This window comes from Patiria miniata, unplaced genomic scaffold, assembly GCF_015706575.1.
Source record: "Patiria miniata isolate m_02_andy unplaced genomic scaffold, ASM1570657v1 HiC_scaffold_24, whole genome shotgun sequence".
Taxonomy (NCBI): domain Eukaryota; kingdom Metazoa; phylum Echinodermata; class Asteroidea; order Valvatida; family Asterinidae; genus Patiria; species Patiria miniata.
Window position 1 is genome coordinate 3,653,453 of NW_024037063.1, and position 12,260 is coordinate 3,665,712.

General features: G+C 41.5%; 2 protein-coding genes across 2 annotated transcripts; one reads left to right on the forward strand and one right to left on the reverse strand.

The window, feature by feature from the left end:
- Positions 1 to 333: 333 nt before the first annotated feature.
- Positions 334 to 7,280, forward strand: LOC119731808. The gene is made up of 8 exons (XM_038205081.1): positions 334 to 1,190; positions 2,095 to 2,167; positions 3,685 to 3,858; positions 4,433 to 4,588; positions 5,446 to 5,618; positions 5,941 to 6,122; positions 6,576 to 6,742; positions 7,228 to 7,280. Exons 1-8 carry the CDS (start codon positions 861 to 863, stop codon positions 7,278 to 7,280), a joined length of 1,308 nt encoding a protein of 435 aa, XP_038061009.1. The 5' UTR covers positions 334 to 860.
- A 1,011-nt stretch (positions 7,281 to 8,291) lies between these two features.
- On the reverse strand, positions 8,292 to 11,387 carry LOC119732261. The gene is made up of 6 exons (XM_038205713.1): positions 11,098 to 11,387; positions 10,779 to 10,933; positions 10,376 to 10,466; positions 10,027 to 10,179; positions 9,563 to 9,663; positions 8,292 to 9,449 (listed from the first exon to the last, which is right to left on the reverse strand). The coding sequence occupies exons 1-6, from the start codon at positions 11,201 to 11,203 to the stop codon at positions 9,375 to 9,377; spliced, it is 681 nt and encodes a 226-aa protein (XP_038061641.1). The 5' UTR covers positions 11,204 to 11,387; the 3' UTR covers positions 8,292 to 9,374.
- Positions 11,388 to 12,260: the final 873 nt, after the last annotated feature.

A 12,260-nucleotide genomic window follows, 5' to 3' on the forward strand; every position in this document is an offset into this window, starting at 1 on the left:
ATTACATAGAGCTATATTAATATTATTATAATGCACGCTGTAAAACAAAATGTTTGCGGCGAGAAGAAAAAGTCATTTTTATCTGTAATTCCTGAAACTTTCTGACGTCTGGCAATCTTGAAACGTCATACAAAAAAATGGGATTATTTTTTTGTTTCTGTTTTGAAGAATTTAAGATATTTGTAACAGGATTATCACTGCAAAACATTAACATTAGAAAGAGAAATCGTTGGTAACTATGATAGCAAGTATTATTTTCGTCAAATGTTAGAGCTAAATTTTTATTTGAATTTTAAGACGTTTTTAGAAAATGTGCATCGTTTTATAAGTTGAAAAAAAATGTGACCAGATTTTACTTTGCATTTTACATTTCTGTTTCTTTTTACACAGGGGTGGTCTAACCTCCCTCTTCGGTTGCAAACCTTGGCAGTAGCACATGCCTGCCACCACCACACCCCCCTTTTTGACAGCTAACCCCTCCCCCTCATGAGCCAAAGCTGAATCCGCCCTCAATTCCCCCCTTACGCAGGCATGCAACTTTTCCTCAGATCAGCTGATTTCCTCTATTTTACTTCCCATGTGTGCCATTGAAAATAGACAAACACTGTACGAAGTCTTGGAAAGATGTGAATTTCCTCTTTTGTTGTGACTTCCTAGTTGCATACCTGCTAACGGTTGTCAAGGTTTCAGAATCAACCAGTTATCGATTTCCTGTGACTGGTCATGTACAGTGTATCGCAATAATAAGATGGCACTAGAGGCTGCATTTCACGATTCTTTCGAAATTCACTGCCGTGCCGCGCGCTTTTACTGACAGCACCGTCTAGACGGAACACCTACTCCCACTCATCATTGCAAATATGGACAGCGAACGTGCGGGTCTGTCGTGCGTTCTCGCGCTTGCTCTTCTGATCGTGGTCGTCTCGCCTGCCGCGGGCGAGGCCGCGTCTTGCCCCCACGGATGGTGCGGTGTTGTAGGTGTTGCGCTGGTTGGTTTCAACCACACCGTGCGTCAGACCAAGACACAGGGGCTCTGCCACGGGGCGTGCACGGCCGAGCCCTGGTGCCGCTCCGCTAACTACGAGATGGGGACCGGCCGATGTCAACTCGTCCTAAATGCCTCTCATCACACCGCCCCTGATCGTCTGGTCCAAAAGCGAGGCTGGTTCTACTCCTATATCGACGCAGAGGTAAATCTACACCTCATTTCTCAAAAAAAAAAAAACTACGAAGTTGTTAAAATTGCCCGAGATGCTATTCCTCACTTTTTCTTTTGGGAAATCGACAAAATTCAAGAATTTTTCCTGCGCAGTCTCACAAATCATTTTATGTCCACCCTATTTTATAGTCATTCTCAGATAAGAAAAAAGGTAATTCCTTTCCTCTCTGAAATTGGAATCATAAAAAAAGTGCTATCGAAATGAACTTTTTTTTCATGTAACTGTGCGTCTGGGGTTCACTTGAAACCGCGAACCGATATCTTTTATCATAAGCATTTATAATTTAGGGCCTAGGCCAGACGGTTTCATAATTTCCTGGTGTATTATTGTGCAGTAGTCCTCAATGCAACAGTAAAACCTACCCACTTCCTTCATGTATTATAAAACAACATAATTATCATTTCAAGTTTGTGCACTGCTGGACAGAAAAACCATGGCAACGATTAAAAAAAAGTCGGCGAAAGACGGACGATACTTAGTCATATTAAGAGTTGCAAACCCATTTGGGCAATTGCAAAGATCGAGCACACAGTCTGTCTACTTTACTATATCTTATTTTTTAAATGTTTGTTTTGTGTTAGTAACCTTGCCAACATAGTAAATTATGTGCAAACCGGGGTCAATGTGTTAGAACGAACTTTTTTTAAATCCTGGCTCTGATATTTTCTTGAGCAAATTAAGCAAAGCCTTTCTTCAATTGAAGTTATCATTAACAACATTATATTGTGTGAGATGCATGTGTTCAGCACCCAAATACCCCAGTGGTTTTTTTTTTATCATTAATGAATATACTTTGAGCTGGATATTTTGATCGCAACAAAATACCACAAACTGGTGTTCACACGAACTTTGTTTTACCTATTTTTTTTTGCAGCCTACTGGCATATCACTTGGTCGTTTTGCCGACCAAAAGCAAGAACCTGCTTGTGTGGAAAACAACGACGCGGGTAAATAAAACAAAATATCTTATAACACAATTCCGGGAAATTGTTGGCTAGGTCATATCCCTATATTGACATGTTTCTATTTCACTCATGTGTTTTTGATTATATAGGTAGTTTCTGATGTATGTTATCTTTACAATTATAGTTGATTAACCTGAGTATTATCAAAGTGTTCTTGCAGGCTTGGTTGATAGTCCAAGTACTGAACGCATTATACTATAATATCATTCCATAAGACGCAGTGAGTAGGAGCTAGATGGGTCCATGTTTGATTTGTTTATTTTCTTGAACCCGATCGGGTCAGCCTGATGTCCGCTGACTACCTGAGTTACTAAAAATCCAGTGCTCTGTGCTGAAATTAGGCCTATTCCCTATACCTAAAACCATAGAGCAAGGACCTTACTCTATGCTTTAAGTAACATAATCTACCTTTACCTCGATCGCCCTATGTGTCGCTTTAAGGCCTACATGTCAGTTTATACATTGAGGGTCCATAGTGTGACATTCAGGTTTCCTGTCCCCTTGCTGTCACCTAGTAAGGTGCCATTTATGTATCATAAGGAATCGGACTGCAAACGATTTTTATAGTATAGTGTTATTCATCATTCACCACTAATTATGTTGACTGATGTAAAGTTAACATGTGACTGTTAGGTACCTGCCTGCTCCTTTGTAGTGCTGTCACTTTACCGCCGGTTCAGAATGGCGATCCAGAGTTGCGTCGAACCAAACAGATTAGGACCGACTCGAGTCAACCCGAAGGTTTCAGACGTGCGAACTTAACACTGGTGAAAATGTGGACAGACCATTGGACAGACAAACGAACAAACAGCCTTAGCCACAAGCCGCCATGGCGCAACACGTTTGTGATTTGTTTATGTTTTGGAATAAGGCTAGTACCACCGAATGTTTTTTCCTGAGCAATTTCTGACCGTGTTGACGGAGCAGTGTTGAGAAAATCAGAGCCCAAATTATGGCCGAAAGAAAGAAACGAAGGACAGAACATTGTGAACTATGTTGTTGCGAGGAGGAAAAGAATATTGAACCTCTGCTTCTTTCCGCTTTCCTGCTGCTTTCACACCGTGTTCCAAAATAGCGCGCTAAAAGGAAAAACCACCAATATTGTTTTTCTATGTTTTATTGATTTTCAAAAGAAAACCACCAATATTTTGTTTGTACGGGTGGATTGTTGGATGCGTCTTATGGTCACTACTCAGTACACACATTTGCATACATTTGCATTGAGTTCGGCTCATGACAAGAGCGACGTCTGAAAATCAAGTAGCTCCTGAGTCGTCCTAAGCGGCTCCACAGTCGATCTTTCGCAATATGGCGCTATTGTTTTAGACGTCGGACGTTTCATGAACTTGACTTTTATTTGTTTGTGCGCGACTCTGGAACGCCAGTTTGTACCGGGGGTGTGAGACTGACCGACTGAAGCCGTTTAACCGAGACTGACCAGCCTCAGGTCCACCTCAACTTGGCAAGACTTAAGTTCCTTTCTCCTATGCTTATTATAGACATCACCACTTTCATCAGGACCAGGGATAGATACCCCAGTGCTAACATATCCCTAGCTAGGGAAGGCTGCACGAAGTATCACCCCGCCCTGCAACTCTGCACTCTACCCCAGCTGAAAGCTGCCTACGACGCGGGCTTTGCAGACGGCGTGTGGTCTCTGTACGACACTGAAGGTAAGACTGCGACGTGTAAGCGTTGAAACGAAACTTTCACAAAATGTTCTCAGACGTTTTACGGAACCTAAAATTTAAAGATTGGTTCTTGTATTCACGCGATGCATTGTGTTGTGTTTGACACGGAATCATTTACATTGAATACATTTATATTGTGTACGATGCAGCGCTAGCGGCGCAGCCGGGGGGGGGGGCACCGGACCCCCATAAAAAAATCGTAGCCCCAGGCGCCCGCGCCCCCTTACTGGAAATTTGCTGATCCTTTTTCAAGAGCGGCCTTTCATTTCTTCACGAGTGCCAATTTTTAACGTCGTGCGAACGTCATATTTTATGCCGGCCTGAAAAGCGCCATCCGGTGGACGATAGTGTCTGCTTTTAAGGGCGCCTCCATTGGATCCATCCCCCCCCCCAACACTTTGTTGTTTTTATAACAGAACGGCAACGCTGCTGGTTCGATGACACACAGCCCAGATTAATTTTTCGTGCCTCTACTTGTGCGGTTTTACTGAAACGCTTAAATAGCCACTAAACGTTTACCATAATTAAAGACTGATTTCCATCCTTTATTTTGAAGGCTGGGATGCCAAGTTGTCAACGTGTAGCATTTGGTACCCTGACGAGTGTTACGTCCTCGTAGAGGGCAGCGCCACAGACAGTTACATCCCATACACACCACGGCCCTTTGAAGTTTCTCATGCATATTGTTGCTCCAGCAATTGTTTCCAACATCGTACGTATTATGTAAATGATCCACACTCTTAAAATCCGGGGTCATGATCGACTTGGATCCGGATCAAATTTGACCTGCCACTTTTCCTGGTCAACACGACACTTTTTTCTGAGTCCCTTTTTCGCCATTTTATCCCGAAAAGTAAAGTGTCAATTGGACGCGAAAAATTGTCATTTTGACCCAGAAAAGTGTAATTTTGACAGGAACAATTGGTTTCACTCAGCAGAGTGTCAGGTCGAATCTGACCCAGTTTTTGGTTGAAACTGACCGGGACGTTATAAAGTGCATCTGATTTATAAGTTTGTAGTTATATTCTGTAATATCTTAATTATAGAGTATCATGGGCGGATCCAGGAATTTGTGCGGGGGGGGGGGGGGGGGGTCATCAGCAACAAATTATGAAATGTAGACAGAATTTTTTTTCTCCGGACACTTGGCCTACGAAAATCAATAGGTGTTGGGGGGTGGGGGGGCCTCGTACCATACTTTCAATGGGGGCGCTGTTCAAATCCGACGATTATTAACACAGAACAGTGTACAAATACCCCCTAACCAAGCTGGCTCTGTGCTGTCCGTATTTTGTGCACAGGCGGACATTATTACCAGTATAATTTTTTTTGCGTGTCAGAGGAGAGGGGGGGGGGGGGGGGTCGCATTATTTTAATGAATTTCTATGAAAAAAAATTGACAGCTTGGTTTTTTTTACCCCCCTCCCTGGATCCGAGCCCGAGTACCATCGCCCAGGTCGCACTTACTGTTCCCAGCATTGTACATATGCCAATGAATGGTTTTGCCAATCCTTGTTAATATCATTGTAATCTATTTTTCTTCCGTTTTCTGCATTTGGTGCCTTTTAGCTTTGCAATGGCAACTGGTTTTCAAGGGACCAGGAGACCAGCGCATGTCAACCCGCAGTCTGTATGAGTTATGGACCGACCCTCTCTTGGACTCACGCGAAGAGCCTCAAGGCGCCTTCAGAGACAACACCATCTACGATGCCTGGAACAACCGGGAGATTCCAATAAAGTTTGTAAGTTTACCAAAATTCGTTCTACCCTTTCGCACACAATGAACCTTTTTGTAATGCCAATTTGCCAACAAAAATCTCGAGGAGTAATTCGCTTGTTTTGCAAAATTTCTAAAAGCCTTTGTGAGATAATGGTGGATACCATAGCAGTGGGCTATAGATTTAGGAAAAATGTGAGTATAATTTATAACAATTCTGAGTATATCGAAAAGCGCCCTCTCTCGTCGTTTCTCATTTCTCATAAAGGCTAATAAAAGGTATGCGGTCCGTTATGGTCATGGAAATTTTCTCTTGTTCACTTATTTTTTTAAATTAATTTGTTAAGGTGAAGCTTTCCCTGTTCACCTCTGGCGACACAAAGCCGGCAAAACAACTGATCTTCACTGGAGAACTATCCACAGTAACCGACTGGTTCAACAAGGACCGGATTCTGTCGTGTCCCTGGTGGGATACAAGTCATTCCTGGACCTTTACTGGCGTCATGTCCATGAACGGCTCTGAACAGTGGTAAATATACCATCTCTCCAGCTCATGCTAGACATTTAAGCTTTCATCTTTAATTCATCGATAGTCTTCATGCAAAAGCACGCCCTCAATCGTGCAAGAGAAAGAGGGAGAGAGAAGGAGAAACAGCACCTCAGCAGGGCGCGCGCATGACGCGCGTTTTATTACAGAAATCTGCTATTGTTTCCTGAAAAAAATTGAAGGTTATAAAATGATGCACTTTTCATTATAAGAAAAGGAAAAAGATGTGGGAACCTTCAATAAAATGTCTCTTTTTACTATTAAATTACAGTTTAGTAGGTCACACAAATGTACTTGTACGTAATCATAGCTGATCTTCCTGCGCCATGTTGTTTCCCATCACGCACAGCGTTAAAGAACGCGCAACCCACCCATTGAGTCGGTGATGCATTTCCCCCTTTTTGTTAATATTTGTATTTCCAATGTTTCTTGTAGGCCAAAGCGTCAGTTCCTCATCAGTAGCGACTCAATAAACTGCACAAGCGATATGGGATGGATGTTCGTTGCAGGTAGCACGCCGGCCTGTCCCTGGATAGCACCGCATGCGATCCTGTACAGCACCACGCCTGCGCCTGTTCTATGGAGTGAGATTACAGAATCAGGTAGGCCTCACCTGTCACATAGAATAAAAAAATTTTCCCCGAGCCTTTTTTTCGGGATCTCGTAGACCGTGCAGACTACAAAGACCGACAGTGGTCATGGGCGTTGCCAGGATTTTTTCTAGAGGGGGGCAAAACATATTTTTGCCAAAAAATGCCTGTATTTCTCAACACATTCTTAGCAGTTTTAGAGGGGGCAGGGACATTTTGCCCCCCCCCCCCACCCATTAAATTAACACCACTATGACTTCGCGCCTCTTTTCCTTTCCTTTTTTTCTCTTTTTTTTTTCTTTTTTGTTTTGCTTTTCCAGTGGGGGCCAAGTGCCCTCCCCCCTTGCCCCCCCCCCCCTCCTTGCGACGCCCATGACAGTGGTTGTACCGTGCACGCTAACGACATTGTCTCGTTTAGATGTGAACAGGACAATGGAGCAAAATTTGACAGTAAAAGTAGCAACTTTGGCTACAATTTCTTTTATTTTTCCCTTCAGGGGGACGCGTTGGGGTGGCCGACCACATGACTATCCACGTGATTATTGGATGAGAAGAGAGTTGCCCGCAAGAATATATATGAAAATGGAAAATGGTCCACCACCTTCTACCAGACGAAAGGGTCTTCAATATTTTGGAAATAATTTATAGACACTGTTTAGTGTTACTTACTGTGCTTAGTTAACTTATCATACATTATAAAGCACTGTTTATTCACTGTTGCTGGAGGGCATGCGAAATTTTAAAAAAAAAATAAAAAACACCCACACACCTTCTCCCCTTTATCCGGTTCGTAAGTTAAGCGTGACGTCATTTCAACTTGAACCATGCCCACTGCACACGTAGTATAGTAGCATATTGGAACCATTGGAACCGGAAGTAAAACAAAATGGCGTGTTGAGCCAATGGGTGCTAGTAATTAGTGGTGCGTGCGCGTGTATATATGACGCGGTCACTTACTAGACGGATAGGCATGAGCCCCTTGAAAACTCGCACGCTCCAAGTTGAAAAGCGCGCGTCAAAATATAGCTAGAGCGCCACCAAGCGTTTATCCGACTGCCACTTTTCAACTTCACATGCGACATTTTGCATATTTCCTGTCCTTTGTTATTTACATGCAATACAACACAAGCGAATAAATTCAAATTATTCAATTTTCAATCTAAATCGCACAATTTTTTTATGCTAAGCAGTTTGAGCGCGCTTGGCATATTTTTCCCCAATATTGCATTGCAAAAAAATGAACTTCTTTGGAAAAACCTCTTGGTGGCGCCCTGTAAGGTTAATTGCTCCGCTATAATTGTCATTTAAAAAGTGTTATTTAAAGTGAATCTTTGTTTTGTTACGTAAGTTGTTCACATTGTATCAGTTTGAAAACGGTATTAAGTAAAACACTTCGTGTTGTGTCACCTTCCCATTTTTTTTTTCATTTGCTGTGTTTCGCACGAATCTGTCAGTCAATATTGGTCGGTCTCACCCTATTTGTGCAATCCTATAATAGACACAATGTGAATAGCCGTTAAAAAGGAAATAATAAAAGTATGCATCCACTCTGACACGAAAGCTTGTTGCAGAGTGTCTGTTTTGTTAATTAAACGTGTCTGATAAATCGAGGCAAAGTCATGCTATACCATTATGTAATGCGTGTGATGTTTGTCTAAACAGACGGATTGTTAAGATTCTCTTTTTAACCTCCAATAATAAGGCAATAGACCTCGCCAGTTTATAACAAACAACGGATCAATGATCACTCCGTCAGAAATTGTTGGTGCACCTTATCCAGATAATCTGTTGCATGCAAGGAATGCCGTAGTAAATCGAGTCTTCGCATGGCGAAATATGAATGGAGGCCTGGATCACCTCATGTACATATTGTGTAGCAGTTGAGACGTTCTCTTTCTTGACTTTACCCCGAGAAGGCTGAGATGTTACTCCCCACAACCAGGAAACCAAATGCACAGCTTTAAATTACTGCTAGACAACTTACAGCTCCTCATAGGGAATTAGTTTTAGAGAAACAATCTTCTTGACGGGGACTTTGGCTAAATCCATGGCTAGACGTACAGGTAGGTAAGCAATTCAGTTATATGTTAGTAAATTAGTGTTATACCCTATTCCGACGGGTAAAGGGTTAGGGCTTCTATCGGCTACTCACGAAGGTGTAGCTTGTTCTTATATTTGCTCAAGAATTAACAAAGCAGTAACACCCTAAGATTCTTACTTAATACTCTAGTAAAACTGTTTATCACATTCAGTACACGCAAAAAACACATAAAAATCTTTTAGAATTAAAAACATTGGAAATGTTGTCTAAAGTCCAAAATAAATCAACATTTAGAGACAGTCCTATATCAAATGCACGAAATTCATCGGAAACCGTTGTAGACGACATCAAATTAAAAATTAACACTATCATAGGCTTACATCAAGTGAACATTTCTACTAATTTAAACGAAAATTCCCCTTTTACCAGATTTCGCTTTACCCAACCAAAAAAGCTCCCCGCTCGTGCCGAGTTTGTCCTTTTTCCGGTGAAAGACAGCAGGTCTACTACTATCGATGGATTACTCATATTGATACGATGGCAGATGAAACGAACGGTGAAAAAAATCAATCTCTTTATGGCGTACTTCAGTGACCGGGTGCTTCACAGCAGAAGATCAGTATCAGACGCAGAAAGGATTTGCTCGAACTCGCCGAACCTTCGAGACTCTTTGAGGACCTGAACAAAAATCAAACTTTTGTGTCTGAGTTAAAAATGTAAATGCATAATTTGCATAAAAATTGTCAATGTATCAAACAATAACAGCATAATTTCGATTGAAAAATACTTACGTCTCCAGGGCAGAAGTCTGGAAGATTGAATAAGTCATCAAATGCACAGGGGAAGTCCACCTCACGGAAGTTGCCGTAATTACGCAGATACACCGTCTTTCCTGAAAATTAAGTAATAGAATGCACTTGAATTAATACAACTGTCTTTAAATACCACCGTCACCGCCATCGTTATCCCTACCACTGCCACTCCTCACAAAATCAGCACCACATAGGCCAAGACTAGTCCGGGCACGCCGTCAATTCTATCACGGAGGCCCCCGTCAATGGCGAAAGCGCTGTGCTAGATAATTCGCCACGGGCAGCTGCTTCAAACAATAGCGTGCACAATGGGTTTTCCATTGAAGGGGGCCTCTTGGTGATCACCGACCCGGATTCGTCTATAGGCAACATCATCACCATCATAACCAACATTTAACAATATTTAGTTAAAGGCAGGGAAGGAATTGCTTTCCATAACTCACCGTCTGCCTTGGTCTCTACTTTCATTGCATTAGTCAGTACGCAATCTGGGGTGTAGTACAAGGTGTAGCTCAATGACGGAGTTATCTTCTGGTATCGGTCGACAGTCAAACCATCTTTGCCGTAGGTAAATGATGGGATCTTTAAGAAGTCGTCTGATACATGAAAGACACAGGGCGCTGGTAATAGTTTATACACTGAGTCAACAATAAAAGGGAACTGAAAACTTCCTGAAGAAAAATCGAGAAAAAAATAATCTCTAAACAAACAAAATGAAATTAATATGTGGATGGTTTAAATGTGTTGCTTCCTATAAACTCTATGCGGAGCAAAAACCAATACTGTGCTTACCAGATACGCATGCGCGGAACTTTAGTGGCTTCTCCTCCATCGAGCAGTTCGTTTCGTTCTTGATTGTCCAGACTTTACCAGTCGAAGCAGCCTATGGATTAAATGGGAACATGGCTTAATGGTTGTTTGTGGATTGTAAAGTACAATTTCATGTGGGTGCCAAACTATAAGTGTTCCCCTACATTCTTACTTATCTTGAAGCTGGTGAATCGGCAAAAGTTTGATATTTAAGAAAACGATTGAACAGTTGATTTGTACATGTAAATATATATCATAAATTAACGTTAAGAAAAACAAAAGCATTTGGGGGAAATGCCAGTTTGCCCCTTACTTATGGCTAGTTATTGGCCAGACTTGTGATGAAACTTTCCAATATTTCTCAAGAATGCACGGATATTCTTACATGATTGAACTTTTGAATGATACGGGTACGCGTCTGGGCTCCCGTGTTCACATCAGTGGCCGTTCTATCCGAAGCGACCGTATGACTGTTTGGATCCCGACCATAGATGCCAACCTCAGTATGCACGCTGTTGTCCGAGTAGATAACGCCAGACACTGAAAAAATGGCAAATGTCATGTTAAAAGTAATTAAGGTTTCTTTTTTAGAACGGTAAAAGATTTTACATTGGCCTGCCAACGTTGTACTGACGTTATATATAAACGTTCATTATAGGCCTAGGCCTATAATACTTGACGTTGTCGATAGGTGACATACTTACCACTCTCTATCATATATGGTTTCGTATAGCAGCAGTGTTGTGCGTCCACTACATAGAATCCCACCGCTGCCACCAATCCACAAAACAGCAAAGTAATGGCATGCATCTTCCACAGAATTTGTGTGCCTTGCAGCAAACGATTTTACAGAATGTGTGCGCCTTGCAGCAAAGTCGTGGTATTTAGTTTATAAGTGATGAATATTGGGCGCAACTGGTACATAATGGCACTACGATATATTCCGCAGGCTTTTACCGTTCCCCACATAAGCGGTCCACTATTACAAAGGGTATTTTCAGACTTAATTGGCCCAGAAAAAGCTTCGGACACCTCATGTCATCCGCAAACATTCCCTGCTTACAATACGAAATATTTGCTAGGTGTTATTTTTTGTTGATCTGGGAATTTCAGCTTTAATTGAACTATTATAAGCACAATTGCGGTGGATTTGTCTTGACATACTTCCCCTTACATTTTTGCTTTGGTCCCAGAAAATTGTAAAACATTTTTCATTACTGGTGGAAATTATTCATATTCAATATGCTAAATACCAGATGGCACTAAAGATTACTAGACGTAATTTAAATTTTGTCGTTCGTAATAGTCGTAATCAGTATAATAGTAATAATGTAAAAAAAAAAATTATAGTCTGTTGCTTTCGTCTGCTTTGCAGGTTCTAAGACATAATCCTGCCATTAATTTCATGTCCTTTCATTCAAATTGTTCAATTTTCAGTCTAAATCGTAGGTCTTTAAGCTAAGCAGTTTGGGCGCGGTTGACGATTCTTCTTCCATATGCATTTGCTTTTACTGCCAGTAAGCATTTGCATCCGGTGTATGAATATCAAGCATATCAAGTAAAAAAAAATTATAGTCTGTTGCTTTCGTCTGCTTTGCAGGTTCTGTGACATAATCCTGCCATTAATTTTTTGTCCTTTCATTCAAATTGTTCAATTTTCAGTCTAAATCGTAGGTCTTTAAGCTAAGCAGTTTGGGCGCGGTTGACGATTCTTTTTCCATATGCATTTGCTTTTACTGCCAGTAAGAATTTGCATCCGGCGTATGAATATCAAGCAAACGCTTTTACTGACAACCATACGTTTGCAGAAAATAAAATTATCGTAGCCGAAACAGAAAGCTACGAATGCCCGTTAGTGCCATCGCGA

Excerpts from the sequence above, each read along its gene's own strand:
- LOC119731808 (XM_038205081.1), top strand. The coding sequence starts at position 861 with ATGGACAGCGAACGTGCGGGTCTGTCGTGCGTTCTCGCGCTTGCTCTT. Across the intron at positions 3,859-4,432 it reads GTCTCTGTACGACACTGAAG|GCTGGGATGCCAAGTTGTCA; the intron begins GTAAGACTGCGA and ends TTTATTTTGAAG. Across the intron at positions 6,123-6,575 it reads ATGAACGGCTCTGAACAGTG|GCCAAAGCGTCAGTTCCTCA; the intron begins GTAAATATACCA and ends TGTTTCTTGTAG.
- LOC119732261 (XM_038205713.1), bottom strand. The coding sequence starts at position 11,203 with ATGCATGCCATTACTTTGCTGTTTTGTGGATTGGTGGCAGCGGTGGGA. Across the intron at positions 10,180-10,375 it reads GTTCCGCGCATGCGTATCTG|ACGACTTCTTAAAGATCCCA; the intron begins GTAAGCACAGTA and ends TTCATGTATCAG. Across the intron at positions 9,450-9,562 it reads CAGACTTCTGCCCTGGAGAC|GTCCTCAAAGAGTCTCGAAG; the intron begins GTAAGTATTTTT and ends ATTTTTGTTCAG.